Source organism: Nicotiana tabacum, chromosome 10, assembly GCF_000715075.1.
Source record: "Nicotiana tabacum cultivar K326 chromosome 10, ASM71507v2, whole genome shotgun sequence".
Taxonomy (NCBI): domain Eukaryota; kingdom Viridiplantae; phylum Streptophyta; class Magnoliopsida; order Solanales; family Solanaceae; genus Nicotiana; species Nicotiana tabacum.
The window spans coordinates 166,191,441-166,209,273 of NC_134089.1; the positions used below are offsets into that span (position 1 = coordinate 166,191,441).

At 35.0% G+C, this 17,833-nt stretch overlaps 2 protein-coding genes across 3 annotated transcripts; both read left to right on the forward strand.

Moving 5' to 3' along the window:
• The first annotated feature begins 2,740 nt into the window (after positions 1-2,740).
• On the forward strand, positions 2,741-5,879 carry LOC107784768 (cysteine proteinase 3). The gene is given in 7 exon segments (NM_001325387.1): positions 2,741-2,974; positions 3,213-3,334; positions 4,135-4,250; positions 4,607-4,680; positions 4,779-5,043; positions 5,152-5,283; positions 5,498-5,879. Coding segments are annotated over 7 exon segments (1,083 nt in total). The 5' UTR covers positions 2,741-2,774; the 3' UTR covers positions 5,672-5,879.
• An 832-nt stretch (positions 5,880-6,711) lies between these two features.
• LOC107784769 (protein FIP1-like) lies at positions 6,712-15,317 on the forward strand. Of its 2 annotated transcripts, XM_016605948.2 has the most exons (14): positions 6,712-6,864; positions 7,952-8,043; positions 8,110-8,214; positions 8,357-8,406; positions 9,160-9,226; positions 10,248-10,320; positions 11,677-11,732; positions 11,916-12,012; positions 12,239-12,323; positions 12,653-12,715; positions 13,273-13,332; positions 13,846-13,938; positions 14,745-14,807; positions 14,907-15,317. In XM_016605948.2, exons 1-14 carry the CDS (start codon positions 6,815-6,817, stop codon positions 14,991-14,993), a joined length of 1,041 nt encoding a protein of 346 aa, XP_016461434.1. In that variant the 5' UTR covers positions 6,712-6,814; the 3' UTR covers positions 14,994-15,317. The 2 variants fall into 2 exon arrangements, 1 of the variants encoding a protein (XP_016461434.1); XR_012695877.1 differs by lacking the exon at positions 14,907-15,317 and having other exon boundaries at positions 13,273-13,636; positions 14,745-14,785.
• Positions 15,318-17,833: the final 2,516 nt, after the last annotated feature.

Genomic DNA, 17,833 nt, shown 5'->3' on the forward strand with positions numbered 1-17,833 from the left:
TTTCTATGTGACGTCTACTAGTGCACCACCAAGAGAAAATGCCAGATTCTTTACGTATTAGAAAATGGTGTTTTTGATAATGTTCTATATATTGCGTGAAGAAAGGAAGTGTTGTTTCGATCTGTCACTTTGATTACTTAATCCCACTACTAAGTGTCTTTCATCGTCAAAAGGTAAATAAGAAAAAAAAATCCTAAATGTGTGGTTTCTTCGTTAGCAACCATGCATGACGTTTTCTTGATTATTTTTTTGCACTCCAGCCATATAGTATATGATAATATGAAATTATTAATAATAAGTTTGTTCCTTTTAGGTCTATATCTATGGTTGGTTTGCATAGTTATGGTTTTACGTGGGACCTATAGACAAATGAATGCTAGCTAGATCCCGATATTAACATATGGGATTGGTTAATTACTTTTTTTCCTTTTAGGTTATGGTGGGATAGATAGACCTCCACCTTTAACTAAAGGTTTTGAATTTGAAACCGGAGAACCGATAAAAGTTTGATAGAGAGGTTTCACCCTTTAAATAGCATTACACATCGCGAATACAGATTTATCGAAATTCTAATGTAGGGACCGAATATCAGGTGAGAAAACTTAAAAAAAAGTTGGCTAATGCATGCTAGCTAAATACCAATATTAACATATGGGATTGGTTAATTACTTTTATCCTAGGGCTACAGTGGGATGAATAGATTCCTCCATATTTACCTAGAAGTTTTGAGTTGGAGCGCTGAAAATGAATAAAATCTTGATAGAGAGGTTTCCTTTAAATGATTTTACACAGCTAAATACAGATTAATTGGTAAGAAACTCAAAAATAAAGGTTGGTTGATAACTTGATCCTACATTTGGTTTGGCTGACCTAAGAATGGTCTAAAAGGGAGAATTAATCAAACAATAGAAAATGTTGGAGCACCTTTAGTCGTCTTTGTTTTCTAGTATTATTTTTCAATATAATACCTTTTCTTATTTATTTTTTCCAAAGACATGGTCCCTTTCTGTTCTACACGAAAATTCAAACAAAATGACAAAACTACTCCATATCCTTGAGTGTTCATTGGATAAACTTAGATAATGCTGCCTTATACTCTTCCAAATGTCCACTACATATTGCTTCTTCTTCTTTACTTGTATGAATAAGTAATTTAATCCCGTGGCACTAGAATTTGATTTTGTTAAAAATATATGCAAAAAAATTAGTTATCAACCTACTGTAATTCTCCTTCATCTTTGTATATATAAAAAATAATTATGAAAAAAATAAATAAATCTTAATGAGATCATACTCCCATTTCAATATTCCATTAACTAATGTACAAACTTCCAAACAGATTCCATAACGGAAATGGTGGGAATATGAAATTAACGTCAGCCCCTACGCCATCTTTTTTCAACTTTGCGAGCAATAAGCCCCACTCAAAGATTCTTCCATCAAGATTCTTTCTAGTTTTTAGTCAAAATATCTCTAAAGGATAAAGTTGTAAATATCATCGAGTATTAACCTAAATAATCGCTAATTCAACCGTTTAAACTAAATATAGCTAACGAATACTCATATAATATGTGTATTTCATGTACTACATTGTATATGTAATCGTATATAATCAATATACGGTCAAACCTCTCACTAACTATCTCGTTTGTTTCACATACTTTTTGGTTGTTATAGCGAAGTGTTGTTATAGAGAACACATGTTATAATATAAGATGAAAATTTGGTTCCAAAAAAACTTGACCATTATAGTAAAAGTGTTGTTATAGAGAATATAAAGCCCGTTTGAATTGTCTTAGAAAAAGTAATTTTTCAGCAAAAATAACTTTTAAACCAAAAAGTAATAAGTTGGGAGTTGCACAGCTTATTGCTTTTGACTTATTTTAAGTATTTTTAATTTATTTTAAATACCTTTTGACTTTTCCAAACACTAAAAAAAAGCTTTAAAAAACTTAAAATCTGATTTGACCAGCTTAAAACCCAATCTAAATACTCTCATAATAAAATTTGATTGGATACTGATTAAAAGGAGTAACAGTTATATAATCAATGTATATCGACTAAAAAGTAAATAATAAGTTTGACTCATTATAAAGATGTCATATTTGGGCCATACTTCCGAAAATGGTTAAAATAACACGGCTAGCCAGTTTCGAACTGGTCATTCAAAATAGCCACCATTTGCTAAGTCATTAAAAATAGTCACTATTTTGCTGCAACAGAGATCGGTCCAACATAATATATTGGAGTTCGGTGTACCTGTGTATGAACTTCCAGCATATTATGCTTGACCGGTATACTTTGCTGGCTCCAATATAATATACTAGAGTTCCAGCAAAGTATACTAGAACTCCAAACTCCAGTATAATATATTGGAGTTCGATTATATTTTGCTAGAACTCCACTATAATATACTGGAGTTCCAGCAAAGTATATTGGAACTCCAGTATATTATACTGAAATTTCAGAATATTATACTTAAATTCCAGAATATTATGCTGGAGTATTTTTCGAATTTTGAATTGTGTTTTTGTTCATATTTATTTTTACATAAAAAGTAATTAAATTTCAATAACTTTTGAAACTGTGACTATTTTTAAATGTCCACTTGTAAATCTTAATATTTTTTAATTTCTCCCCTGAAAATGGACCCCACTTAAATAGCGGACAAAACCCACCTGAATAAATTCTCCACTATTCTACCAAAGCCTTACCATAAACAATCATCCAATCCGTATAATTCCCTTCCCCACATTCTCTGAGAGGAGATTATAATGTCTCGTTTCTCACTCCTATTGGCTCTCGTCGTCGCCGGTGGCCTTTTCGCCTCCGCACTCGCCGGACCGGCGACCTTTGCCGATGAGAATCCGATCAGACAAGTCGTTTCTGACGGTTTACATGAGCTGGAGAACGCAATTCTCCAAGTCGTCGGCAAGACCCGCCATGCTCTCTCCTTCGCTCGCTTTGCTCACAGGTACGATGATCTCTACATGGAAATGAGATTTTTTTTTGTTATTTGCTTATTAATAGTAATTGTTTTATTTTGAGTTTAAGTTCTATATATGCAGTGAGCATATTTTTTTTTTTACATAAATAAGATAATAACAAATAAATCACTTAATATGTATTAGTTGGTAATGATAGTGTAAAAAAATATTATACTGTAATGTGTATATAACTTAAATCTTTTTATTTTTGGGACGATATTTAAGGTATGGGAAGAGGTACGAGTCAGTTGAGGAGATAAAGCAAAGGTTCGAGGTATTTTTGGACAATTTGAAGATGATTCGATCGCACAACAAGAAAGGACTATCATACAAACTCGGTGTCAATGGTATAATTAATATTATGGCATAACGCTAAGGCCCTGCTCTTTTCCTTTTTTCTCTTTTGCTTAAGTGGAGTCTTAATTTGTTGATTTGGAGGTAACAAGTTATAGTTTTGTGGTTCCTTTACCGGAATACTCTTTGTTTTTATCTTCAGCTAAGGTAACAGATTAAGGCGTAATTATAGTTATTATTGTAAAATAAGGTAATTTTTATTTAGAAGCTTCAAAATTAAGTACAAGCAATTGAATACTACTCTTTGTAAGTAGACTTTGTATATATGTTTTTATTTCATTCTCTTTTTTCATTTGGAGAGATGTGGACAAATTAAAATTATAATATAATGCGATAAAACATATGTTCCACTACAGTATCAGTATGGTATTTATAGTTTGCATATTTTATTAGTAATTAATTGGTCTAGTGCCTTATCATGTGTAGATATTTCATTCATATTGTGTGGCTAGTGGGTACCCTTTCTCTCTCCAATCAAAAAACTTTTTTTAAAAGCTCAATTCAAAAGCTTTTCTTCATTACAACTGATCCTGCTTAAAGACTAAAAACAATCTAAATTGAATTCTTAATTCTTCTCTATTCATTCATATATGGACATAAAAACAAAATCACAGTACATGGAAAGAATATAAGCACCTAAGCATTGGACTGCCCAAATGAAAAGTTTTTGCAACTTAATCTAGTTGTGCATAGATTCAACAACAAAAAGTAAAGAAATAAGTATGCATTTTATGCTTCTAAGTTCTAGTATATATGGCCCTTATTGTTTATCGATTATTATGTTTCATGACAGAGTTTACCGACCTAACATGGGACGAGTTCCGGAGAGACAGGTTGGGGGCAGCTCAAAACTGTTCAGCCACCACAAAGGGCAATCTCAAAGTCACTAACGTTGTTCTGCCGGAGACGGTATATGCACTCAGAACTCCTCTGTATCTATTTCTGGAGTTAGTGATCATTAGAGTTAAACTACTTTCTGATGATTTATTATTTCCAGAATTGTGGAGTGCTCTGAGTTTAATTATGCTGTAACTATAGAAACACTAACTAAAAAGATCTTGAATAGGTATCCTACAACAATAAATAGAATCCTCATAAGAAATACCACTAGATCGAGCACCAGTCATGATTTCATATCTGGTAAAAATCTTGGCTAATTGATCGAAGTGGAGTAGACTAGCGAGCATGTACTGAGCTAATGCACAATTGGTTGCAAAAAGAAGTTTTTTCTTTCCTAACCGAAATTTCCAATTTCGTAATTATAGAAAGACTGGCGGGAAGCTGGGATTGTCAGCCCAGTCAAGAACCAGGGCAAGTGCGGATCTTGCTGGACATTCAGGTAAGAATTAGTTAGAATCTCACATCATTGGACTCTTAAATTGTAAGTCTTGAAATTGCACTCTTAAGCTGAAATATAACGGAGAAGGCACTTGGCAGCACTACTGGTGCACTAGAAGCAGCATATAGCCAAGCATTTGGGAAGGGAATCTCTCTATCTGAGCAGCAGCTTGTGGACTGTGCTGGAGCTTTTAATAACTTTGGCTGCAATGGTGGGCTCCCATCACAAGCCTTTGAGTATATTAAATCCAATGGTGGTCTTGACACTGAAGAAGCATATCCATACACTGGCAAGAATGGCTTATGTAAATTCTCATCAGAAAATGTTGGTGTCAAAGTCATCGATTCCGTCAATATTACCCTGGTATGATATCTCTTTCCTCCAGTATGCAACCAATCTTTGCCAGTGTTAATATCCAACCTTAATGGTCAATAAGGATTGGTTAAGTTCCTTACATACGTGTCATTACAGGGTGCTGAAGATGAACTAAAATACGCGGTTGCATTGGTTAGGCCCGTTAGTATAGCTTTTGAGGTGATAAAAGGTTTCAAACAATACAAGAGTGGTGTTTACACCAGCACCGAATGCGGCAACACTCCCATGGTAAGTCATCTGTCCCTAGGAACGTGATATGCAAATATATTGACATAGTTACCTAAATACAGGGGAAAGCTACAGCCGACCAAGGGTCGTCAGTTGAACACCCTTCACTTCACTGTCGTGCATATATTAAATCTTGAACACCCTAAGTGAAATTTATAACTTCGCTAAATAGGCATATACACAATATTACAAACATTGTGTGTTGCATTGGCAGGATGTAAACCATGCTGTTCTTGCTGTGGGTTACGGTGTTGAAAATGGTGTTCCTTATTGGCTCATCAAGAACTCATGGGGAGCAGATTGGGGTGACGATGGATACTTCAAGATGGAGATGGGAAAGAACATGTGTGGTATTGCCACTTGCGCATCCTACCCTGTCGTTGCCTGAGTTTTGAAGTTTGGAAATTGGTTTTCCCAAAGGGAAGTAGGCCAAAATCCCACATTGTCCCAGTTGATGATACAACAGCATTCGGGCTCCGTTCTCAGTTTTATGTTCAAAACACGTATAGTACATACAAAGATGATTTGTGTAGTAAACGAATAAGAACAGAGATACTGAATTTACAACATTCCTAAAGCAAGTTATTTATACACAACCATTTAAATGTTTTTCTTCTTAATTTATGTTGGCTCCGCTTCTGCATATAGCCTACTTCAATTTGTTTGATTTTAGACATTATAGTTGCTGTTGTCCTAAATATAATTGCTTACGAGTTACGATTGAGACATTTAACAAAACCATTCAAATGTCAGAATTAGCGAGGACGACGGTTCACTTCAATTGAATTTAACTCACTAAATAAATGGGCTACATGGCACAATCTGAAACTATTACCGAAGGAAGAACATATATTTGAATAATAAATGATTTTGACTACTATAAGCGAAAAACTCTTCCTCAGGCTTGATGTTTGCATCAATAATACTATTTCTTTATTATAGTTAACAACTTGTTTGGATGTTTGTTAAATATTATTTCGTAATGAATATCGCGTTGTGCTATATTCATTGTTTTGATGAATACAATATTTGAATAGATTGTATCACTTGTCGCCATTTCATGGTGTCATACACCAATAATATGAATAATATAACTTACAAATTATAAAGAAAAAGTAGGATATGAGTAGAGTTATTATAAAAATGTAGAGTAAAAGATAAAAAAATATTTAATAATAAAAAAAAGGGCAAGGTGAGTGTAAAAAATAAGGTAAAGACGCAACCCATCAAATAAGACCTTACAAAAAGTGATACTTTTTATTGGTTCATTTAATAATATGATACAAAAAATTTTAAATAACAATCAAAATAAATATTGCATTAAGATTATAAAATATGTAAAATATTAAATCCAAATAATATTGATAAGTAATAAAAATTATTGCAAACACATGTTATCTATTTATAATTTGGTGGCAAGCATGGGGAATAAAAAGGAAAATTTGAAACTAAAATAACGAAGAGAAACCTCCAAATTAAATACAGAAGGAAGCACAGTGGTTATGTTTTGAACTAGAAGGCGAAGAAGAAAATGTCAGGAGAAAGACGCTCTTCTTCTCTCTACGAAAACGAAAACAATTTGTAAGCGCTAGTCCTCCAATCTATTCCGTCGATAATCACATTGATTCCTCTACACACGCAACATTTTGATTTTGCGACGTTCAATTTCCAGCAATTCAGTCATCGTCAGTCTTTCAGTTTTCAATTGCTCATTTTTGTTGCCGTACTTTAAAGTTGAAATATCGCAATGTTTGTTTATTACTTGTAATTCAGTTAATTTTGTCTCTTTATGCTGGCTGAAAATTTAGTAAATACATGCTATGGCAATTTCTGAAAATACCTAATTGTGAATTCGAACTCATAAATGTGGCTAGCGTTATAGTGAACTGTATTTTATTAGAACAAAGTGTTGTTTGACAAGTGACTTATTAGGATAATTATTTAAAATTCTAGCAAATTTTTCAAGAAATTTTAATTATGTTTTCCTCTTTTTCTGTTAACTTTGTATCACTGTTTATTATGTTTCTTTCATATAATCAACTAAACATATATATCTGGGGTGTTATGATCTTCAAAATCAGCCTCTAGACTGTAAATTATGATGTATGTATGTGCATAAGGAGGAGAAGGGGAAACTTAGGATGATAGAATGATGATGTATTAAGCAAAATGGGCGTTAATTACACAAAATATCACTCAACTTAAATTATATTGCAGTAAAATCATCAAACTTATTTTTCTAACCATAAAATCCCTCAACTTTCACTTTAAAAAAGGGCAGCTCAGTGCAATAAGCATCTCGTGCTCACGCATGGTCCGAGAAACGGCCGCACTCCAAGTGGTTGTGATGTAGGCAGCCGTGGCTGATTTCACTGCACGAACCTGTGACCTATAGTTCACACGAAAATAACTTTACCATTGCTCCAAGGCTCCCCTTCACACTCAACTTTGCCGTTGCCAAAATCCAGTGAAGTTGGCCCGAAATCACCCCATTTCACTGCAATAATTTATGGTCAGTTATATGACTTGCCAAGTGAAATATACTGTCCAAATTAAAGTTATCCCTTCTCAAAAAAAAAATAAAAAAAAATATTGAAGTTATCCCATTTTTTTACTTAATATTGGAGCTTTCTTGCTGATAAATGTCCCTGCTGCTTTTTAACTGTAGGTTCCTGGACATACTGGATGAGGCGCCACTTTTTGGTAATAGGAAGCCTGCAAGCCTGATTGGGAGTGTTTTCTACTGTATCTTATTGGCAAGTAATACTACTTCAATTCTGCGTGCATCACTTATATGGGAGCTGATTAATAACAAATTCTAGGCAGGTTTTGCTGTTTTGGCTGTGGGAGCTACATGCATATTTCTCCCGATCCGGGGATTAGTTTTCCAACTTCTTTGCAGTTGTAATGTTGCCCTCTTAGTTATCACGGGTCTGCTCCTATGAAATATACTCTCCGGTTATACTGTTTCATCTTGGCCAAGTTATAAGTTTAAAATATCTTTTCATCATTTGTATTTTTCCTGTTGTTGACTTTTTTCTAATTGTTAAACACTAATATTCAATATCTGCAGGCATTTTTCAGCAATATCTGGTATACCAAGTCCAGAAAATACGGTTGCAGGTGAGTTTTCCGTTATGCATTACTATATATTTTTGTAGTTTTGATGTCATGAATGGCATTTTGCCACTATAAATCTTGACTTAGAGGTTGTGCAAGGGGAGGAAAATAACACAGGGAGTCAATGATTAATGTCAGCGCTACCTCATTGGATATAACTTTCTTTTCTCTCCCTCATGTCCGTCCGCTGCCCCATTCCCCCCAATCGACATGTACACAAAAGAAAACAGAATATTAAAAACAATCTCTCCCTAAATCATTTTGGTTAATATCATATCATATTTCTGTGAGGCTTTGTGCATATATTAAAGTCCGGTATGGCGCCAAAACATGCATAGCATTAAAGTTGCTCCACTTTCTGGTGTAAGCCACTGTGCATTCTTTGGATGTTCTTGATATGGTGCTACCAGATAGTTAAAGAACCTGACAGACGTAGGAAGAAAACCTGGTACCCAATCTACATGAGACTAAATGTTGGCGTGTCCACTAGCTATCTTGAGGTTATAAAGGAGTACAAGTCGGTTGACCAAGGTGACAACTTCTCTGTGCCATTTTCGCATAAAACTTTTTGGGATTCTGGGTATCTTTCTTGTCGAGAATGGAGGACTTGTATGCACTACTTGGATGACAATTAAATATTTTTCTTATTAAGATTGACAATTGCTTGTTTCCTTGTTTCCTTCTTATTTTGCCATAATCCAATCATCTGTTGTGAAGTGTCAAACTTTTGAAGTGCACAATGGTTTAATCTTGTAGGGTTACTGTGTTTTCAGCCAGAAGCTGAAGCACATTATTCGCCTACCGTTTGCGACAATTGCATATGGTATATCTCTACTTGGTTCTTTGGTTGTGTTCAGCCTTTTTTTTTGTGTACCGGCCATTTTTTACTTTGTTTTAATCTCTAAATTTAAGGTCAAAACAAATCTTGCTGTAGTGCTAAAATATATTTATTATTTAAATGCAGGACTGGTTTGTTACAGTTGAATTGTGTGTTTTAGCAAAGCAATACAATCATTCCCTTTTTACATTTATTAATTTGCGTTTGTGAATATTCATGATGCATTAAATCATTCAAAACTTCTACCTTCTCAATGCCCCATCCCTTACTTCCTGGTAAGAAGGGAAAGTACAATCAAGTAAATCTTGGTTAACCTGAATATTATTCTAGTCTTCTGAGAAGCTTGCTAATTTGCACACTGTGATCCCTGTTAGATAACATTGATTTCCCGGCGTGAATAGTAATTGGGGCGTGAAAGTTTCTGTTTTCTGGTGGTGGTTTAGAACCTATTTTGTAGTGTAGAATTCGGCTTAGTCTCACTATTTTCAAATTTTTCCTGCGACCTTTCGGCCAATTTCTGTTTATCAGCAACCACTTGGTTTTGTTGCTCAGGGGGAGTCTAATGGCCTTGCATGTCGAATGATCAGCTTGCAGATATTTTCACCAAGTCCCTCACTGGTCCTCGTATTAGTTACATGTGTAACAAGCTCGGTACATATGATTTGTATGCACCGGCTTGAGGGGGAGTATTAGATAGTTATATGTAATTAGTCCTAGTCCTATATGTAGTAGGAGTAGAATATGTCCTAGTCCCATATGTAGTTGGAGTAGAATAGAATATGTATTATATATAGAGCTCATTGTATCATTGTTAATAATAGATTTTTCTCCCGTGCATTCTCACACTCCCTAAAGATAATATCCATAGCCTTGTGTTATTTGAAGAATACTTTGGGGAAGCACTAAGTTTGAATCTCCAACTTCCTTGAAGATTACATTTCTTCTACAATTTTTTATATTTTTCAATCTGTACTTCCGATACTTAAAACACTTCAAACAATTGCAGGAACTGCTGCAATGCTGCTGGTCATGGTCTGGGATCCAGATATTAGCATCCTCTCCATATCCACACTACTCAGGTTCACCTGCTAAGAACACTTGTGCCTTTTAATCCTCCATTTTTTTTTTTTTTTTGCAGCTTCCTGCATATTGAGATGTTGTATAGCCAAGGGATGGAGTGAGTCTCCCACATCGGCTAAGGGATGGAGCACTTGGTCTCCTTATATGGCTTGGGCAATCCTCACTTCATGAGCTAGCTTTTGGGGTTGAGTTAGGCCCAATGTCCATATCTTTATCAGTTGCATACCGGACACTTTTGTCCTTGGTGCATTACAATCTGTGGATTCGGATTTAAGAATAGAATTCTTATCATCGAATTTTAAATTAAATTTTTGGACAGTTAAAGCAACCAGAATAATGATTACAACCAGTAATTTCGTTTACACTCGATGGATAAATAATACCAAACATACCATGGAAGAGTTGACAGAGAGATGAAGCCTCGTTTTTTGAGAAAGTACAGAGAGATTGAGACTCTTAAATGGATTTTCTTGGAGCTTGGTGTATATTTCATGGGCTAAACAAAGGAGAAAAAAAAGGATGAAGGAATGATTTTCATTATATTTTTGTTTTTCTTTATTTGGAACTGGAAGAATGCACAAAATAACATCTTGTACTCCAAGCCTGAAGAATTTAGACATTGAATCATCCTGCAGAATTTTGTGAGAGAGAGCCACTTTTAATTCAAACTACCCCAGACAACTGACACATGACAAAGATTAAAATACGACAGATGGGATCGCTACTTCTACCTTTGTTGTTTCAGCTTAGGAGATCCAGTTCAAGGACTGAAATCAAATCAAACTGGATATGAAATATCAAAAGGTTCTATTGATCCAGGCAAACGAATAGGCCAAATCTGTCAATTGGGTCCCAAATCATTGGGGTTACATTTTCCAATAATGAGTCAGGGTATAAGCATAGTCGGTGGCAATCTTCCTGGTGATATGCAGGACAAATATCGTTATAAGTTGTCCAAGTTGCCAAGAATAGTTCCTTTTCACGAGTAAGAAACCGATATATTTACATGGGTCGCCTTTTCCGCATATGAATTCTTAAAAATGGACAAATATGATAGATCTTCTAATATACAGCACTACTGACTCATAACAATCCAAATGGGTCTTAATTAGTTAAATGTCATTTAAATGGGTCTTGATCTAAATGCAGTTTCGAGGCCAGTCTTTAAAATGTTCAAGGCCTCAGCCAGATGTTAGGTGTAGCCATTTACGCTTCTATTATATAGTGAATGCTGCTATTGAAGGTTGCATTATCCATTGTGGTGGTACTGGAGTAGCTTCCTATAACTTGATTGCTTCATTGTAGCCTTGTGTTTCTAATTTAGAGGTCTGATGCATTTTCCACCACTTTTGCAGGATAATCATGCTGGCTGAAGTAGTCTGTGCTGCTTCTTTCATGACTCTCTATATTGGTGAGAGACCTCCTTTGTGGTTTTCCTTAACAAGAGTCATTTCTCCACCTATATTTTTATAGTAAAGCCCACCCATGTCTCCCTACAAAGAAATTGCCTATAGTAAGTTCCAAAATTTTGTATGTTATTAGGAAACATATTTAAAAATTGACATTTGTCAGGCTACACTTTCAATTGTCACAGGTTATGTTCATCAATACAATTCATTTCATTCCCAGCCTGATGTTTTGAAGTCACTTTATTCTCCACTTCAACCATCAAGTTCTTTGGAAGGACTGAGGTTTTCTCATTAGATTTACGCATTTGAGTTTCAAGAAAAATCTTATACGCCATAGTGGATGGATTTGCCATGAGTCCCCTGTAAAATAAGGAGCTTTGCGGCCGCAGTTTCTTATTGCACTTTTTAGCCCCATCTTTTTATTGTCAAAGCACATTACTCTTTCTGAGTCTATTAAGTGTGGAAGCAAATAATAATGATGTTTACCCGGGAGCCTTTTGTTGTATAGGTATCAAGATGGTGGTCGACTATCTGATCAGCTCATGACCTTATTGCAATATCAGCAAGAAAATATACACTTTCTGAATGAGGAGGTATGTGTTGATAAAGAAAACTCTGATACTCTTTCTTTAGAAATAAGGTTCCAGGCATGTTTCATTGCAAGAAGAGAGTAAAGAAAGAACTGGTATGAGCAGCTTTAGTCTTACTAGTTGGTGCATCAAGTAGTTAACAGCGCATACAAGTCATGTTTGGAAAGGAAGGTGGAGTTCTACACATTTCTAGGTCTTGGTTGCTGCAGGATGTGTCTATCTCTTGTGGCCAAAATAGGAAAATGAATAGCATTTTGATTGGAAATTAGTCCTTGTTTCTTGTGGAATTATTTCCTTTATTTCTCTGAATTTTGATGTTTTTTCTCCTTTAGATTCTAGGATTACAAGAATCCTTGAGCAAATATGAAAGGTCTAATGATGGGAGTGCACCTCAGGTAAGCTTCTCCTTATCGAAGTTGTTTTGCTATAAGAATCTCCTTCCTGTATTCTCTACAATAGAAAGAAGAATGTAACTTTTTGACTGCATAGCGAGTCATAATTAAGCTATAAGTCAGAAAGGAAAACAAAGAATTTGAAGAGGAGAAAGAAACCTGTATCAACTATCATAAATCTGAAAGTGGTAAACATTCTTCCGCACTTCCCATTTTATAAGATCTCGGTGAAGGTATTTTCTGTTTAAGATTATGAAAAAGGGCTTCACTTCTGTTATTGTTGTTGCCCAAGTTAGCTGGTAACACCAGTCTGAACAAGTTTCCTAATGACAAAACCAGGAAAGAAAAAAAGTCATAGATGCTGAGCATGACATAATATACACCAGCTGTTGCATGTTTTATATTCTGTAAGATGATAATGTGGAAGCTATGTCATTTTAGTTCATTTACTGTGGAATTATTCAGTAATGAAATCAACCATCTTTGTGTGGTAATACTCAATTGTTATTAGAATTTGGGCTATGAATATGGTGAAAATAATCAGTCGCTTGGTATTGCAGGTTGATCTTGCCCACTTACTGGCAGCTCGAGACCAAGAATTGCGCACACTTTCAGCTGAGGTATTATTGGGGCTTGTGGTCTTTTGGACCTATCTTATTTCTTACGAAATACACAGAGATGGAAGTACTTTTATCATGTGCAGAGCTAACATGTAAAGCAGTAGTTCTAAGAAACAGACTTAGTTGCTCAAGGGCGGATCCATGTGGCATCCGGGTGCTCTACATTGTGGCATCTTATTTCAAACTCTTGAGAGTAAAGTAAATTTGGATCAGTTCTAAGTGGCAGTCCATTTCATATGACTCATGCCTTTGTGGAATTATAATCTCACACTGATGAAAACTCTCGCTGATTTCTTTACATGAGGTGTGACCATTGCTTTTGAGTCCATATGTTCCTTCTGTTGATTTCCCTGATTCTGTTTGGTGTCTGTGGAGGGAATTGTTTTTGAGGACGAATAGAATTTACTTGTCTCAGATATTTGATATTTCTTTCTTTCCAAGTAGAAGTTTTACCTCAGCAATTGTTATCCTTTTACTTTTTTGAAATTATCTGCTGAAAGATTTGTGTTTCAGATGAATCAATTGCAATCTGAGCTTAGACTTGCTCGATCTCTAATAGAAGAGAAGGATGCTGAGATGCAGCGCATCCGCAGTACAAACAATCAGGTGTGTTTGAAACTATTTTGGAAAATAAACTTTTGTTGTAGTGTAAATGCAAAATGTTTGGTGTAATCAGAAATGGAGTTGTTTTTCTTTATGGAGAAGTGTCATTTTAAACATAAGTTGCAACTTCGTGCTGCTCGTTTGTCTTCTTTTGCTGCAACTGTTGCTTCTTTGCCATTAAAAATGAATATGATGTACCAAAAGAAAAGTCAAGAGTATTTGGCTAAGATGTAGGCATTAACAGCCGAAAAGGACAATTCAGATTTGGAAGACATCATTTACCACCAATGGGTGATACCTTTTTGTATTTTTCCTGACCTTGGGACAGTCCTTGCTTCCACTGGTTACTTAGAATCTTGTCTGTGGGTTTGTCTCTTTGCCTAGGTGCTCGTGAGTCCTACAATTTCTAGGCCGAGTAAGATTCAAGTTAAACGTTGACATTTATTCCACATCTATGTTCATTTATAGTATCGCTCATTTATTATGAATATGATCAAACCTTTCTGCTTTCATCAGAGAAACATTTCAAGGTTCTTGTCTAACTTGAGATTATTATTCTAGATCTGCAATTAATTTCATGTAATAATATTAAGCAAATTGACTTTGTTATTTTTTCATGCACTAAAGTAGTGGTTATAGCTAAATACTAAATACTGTTATTCTAACTCCATCATCCATCTTTAGTATTTGGATTTCCATAATCATGCTAGTTTCTTTTACACCAAAAGGTTAGCATGATATTTCTTTTTTTTATCCTTTTGCTTCTTTTTCCGCTTCCTTTTCTTAATTCGATTTGGTGTTTGCAACAGTATGTAGAGGAAAATGAGAGGCTTAGAGCTATTCTAGGGGAATGGAGCAGCCGAGCGGCTAAGGTAATCCTTGATCGTTGCATCCATGTTGCTTAGTACTCGTTATTATCTTTCCTTGGATTAAAACTAATACATATACTATTGTTGTCTGCTGGATGAAAGCTTGAACGTGCTTTGGAGCTTGAAAGGATGTCAAACTTGGAATTGCAGAAAAAAGTAAACTCACTGAAAAGCCAAAGGCATGACTAAGTTCAATCAAGATAGCTACTTGGTTAGCAACTTGTCACTTCTCAACACACCAGCCAATTCTTTGTTTTTTGGTTAGTAGGAAGGAGGGTAGTGTCAACAAAGATGATTACCTGTTAGTCTGTTACATAGGAGGATGCCGCGGTCCTATCTGCATATATACAGACGATTCTGGGTTGACACAACGTTTTCAGCCTTCACTGCCATATGTGGGTTTGTGCACATTTTATTTCTTGGTTTCCTGCTACAATGATTTTTTGGAAGTCTATTTCTTGACAATTGTGTTTGCCATTAACTCTAGGACTAATACCATTTGTTTACTACCAATTCTAGGACTACACCCTTTGTTTCTTTTACCAGTTCTCATGATGGTGTTTAGAGGTGGCAAAATGGTTAAAAGAAAACAGTTATTCACCCATATTATCCATCAAAAAATGGGTTGGATAATGAACCATTTAAAAACGGGTCGAATATGGATAAAGAACCATATTATCCACTTAGAAAATGTCTAACCAATGGATAACTAATGTATTTAACTTTTACATTTGTAAAGCCTCAAATTGAAATTCCTCAAGTTTGGAAGACGAGGAATTCTCTCATAAGCGATCATATTTAAGAAGCCATGGATAATGTGGATATCCATATTATTTGCCGGATAAACCCATTTTTATCCATATCAAATATGTGTCGGGTTAGACAATTTATCCGTTTTTAAATTACTCGTTTTGATCCGCTCATATCCGACCCGACCGTTTGTCACCCCTAATGATGCTAGATATTGATATTGTGGTCTTCCAATGTATGAAGACTATTTACAATATGAAAACATAAAGAACTCGGGATCTTGAGAATGTGAAGCACTCAACTGGACGTTTTCCCTCTTCTCTTGGAAATATGCATAAAATCAGCAGCATACTTCAGCGGAAATAATCACTTCCAAGCAGAATTGTTACCAACCACAACTGAAAAAGCAAGAGTCACTTTGGCAACTGAGGAAGAAACACACTTGGGGAACAGTAAAAAATAAACTAAGGTTTTCAATCATACTGGGTTGTTGTTGTTGTTACAGGCTCCAGAGTCCAGACTATGGCTGTCCAACGGGACGGGCCGTCCCGTCGTCCCGCTTCAAGTTAAATGGGATGGGCCAATGTTAAATGGGACACGGGATGGGACGGGACGGCCATTTCGTCCCGTCCCGCGTCCCGCTAGATTTTTTTTTAAAAAAAACTAGTCGTTGGGCAACGGCTTAAATTGCAAAAATAGCCGTTGCCAACGGTCCAACACCCCCCCCCCCCCAAACTTTTAATATAACCCCTAAGTTTATTAAATTACACTTTTGCCCTATTTTCTACTATAAATATCCTCCATTTTTCTTTATTTTTTCCCACAAAAAATCAATCTTCTCGCTCAAATCTCTTACATTCTAATATTCTATCTATATTCTATATTATTCTCTCAATTTTGTTACTATCAAGTATCAAGTAATAACTTTCAAGTTTCAAGTATTTGGGCAAATTTTTTGGAGCAACTTTCAAGCTTCAAATTAATTTGTCAAGTATTTGGAGCAATATTTTGGGCAATTTCTTCAAGTTTCACTATTTAATCACGGTGCACCCGTTCCATCTCCTAATTTTAATATATAATTTTTGCGTATCAGTTTAGTGCTTAATTTTTGTGTTTACTTTACGTGTTATATTTTCTTATTTCATTTGTGTATTTAATATTTGTGTTAGCTTTTTAATTTAATTTCTTATTTAAATTATGGCACCTAAAAATGTATATGGTATTTTTTTTAAAAAGTAGTAAAAAAATAGTAAAGGTGAAAGTAGTAGTAATCCTAATCCTAACCTTTCTCCTAGACCTAGAATTAGAAAGCATATTGATGAAATGACTCATGTTGATGAAACTTCATTTTCCCAACCCCCCACATTTTATGATGTTCATGTCGGAGAACAATTAGATCATGAAACTTTACAAAGATTTTTGTTGAGGATGAAGAAAATAAGGATGAAGAAAATGAGGAAGAAGAATTAGATGAAACACCCACTAGTCCCGCAACACAAGCTCCAACTCAGAGTCAATCTCAGTCTGGAGCTTTACCCCTTGTACCCCCGGTAAGGGGTAAGCCTAAGGCTGAACGTCCCAAAACATCACTTGTATGGAAATTTTTTAAACATGATAGGAGCTTACAAATATTAGCATAATAATTTGTAATTGGCTACTAAGAGGCCTAGTTCAAACAGAACCCTTCCTAGAAGGTGACTGCATAGATTAAGTGCTCTTCAAAAGAATTATATTTGTATTTGAGATTTGAAAGTTCTATTAATAAAATAAAAGGCTCTAAGCGTTTGAATTTTATTTATGAATTGTCTTAGTTACTTAATAGTTTATGCTTTGAAATTATATTAAATAAATTATAACCCTATTATAAATTTATAATTTTCATTACAAGTCTTTTGCTTTAATATTTTATAATTCTTTACTTAGTTTTCTAATTTTCATTTTAACATAGTAACATTTAAGTTTATTAAATAAGTCAAAATATAGCCGTTGCAAACTTTAAAAACATAGTAATCTTCAAAAAACTAGACGTTTTTTTTCTAAAAAAAAAAAAATACACTTAAGGCCCACGAACCCGTCCCGTTTCGTCCCGTCCCGCCACCGTCCCGCTTAAATGTCGTCCCGTCCCGTTGGACGGCCATAGTCCAGACATGTAAAACCATACTGGCAACTGGGATTGTGCATCTTGAAGTTCTATCTCACCCACGGAAAACACTGTAGTTTATATGTCCAATCCTCTCAACCTCAGAAAAAACTTTAAAAGGAAAAATACACATCAATAT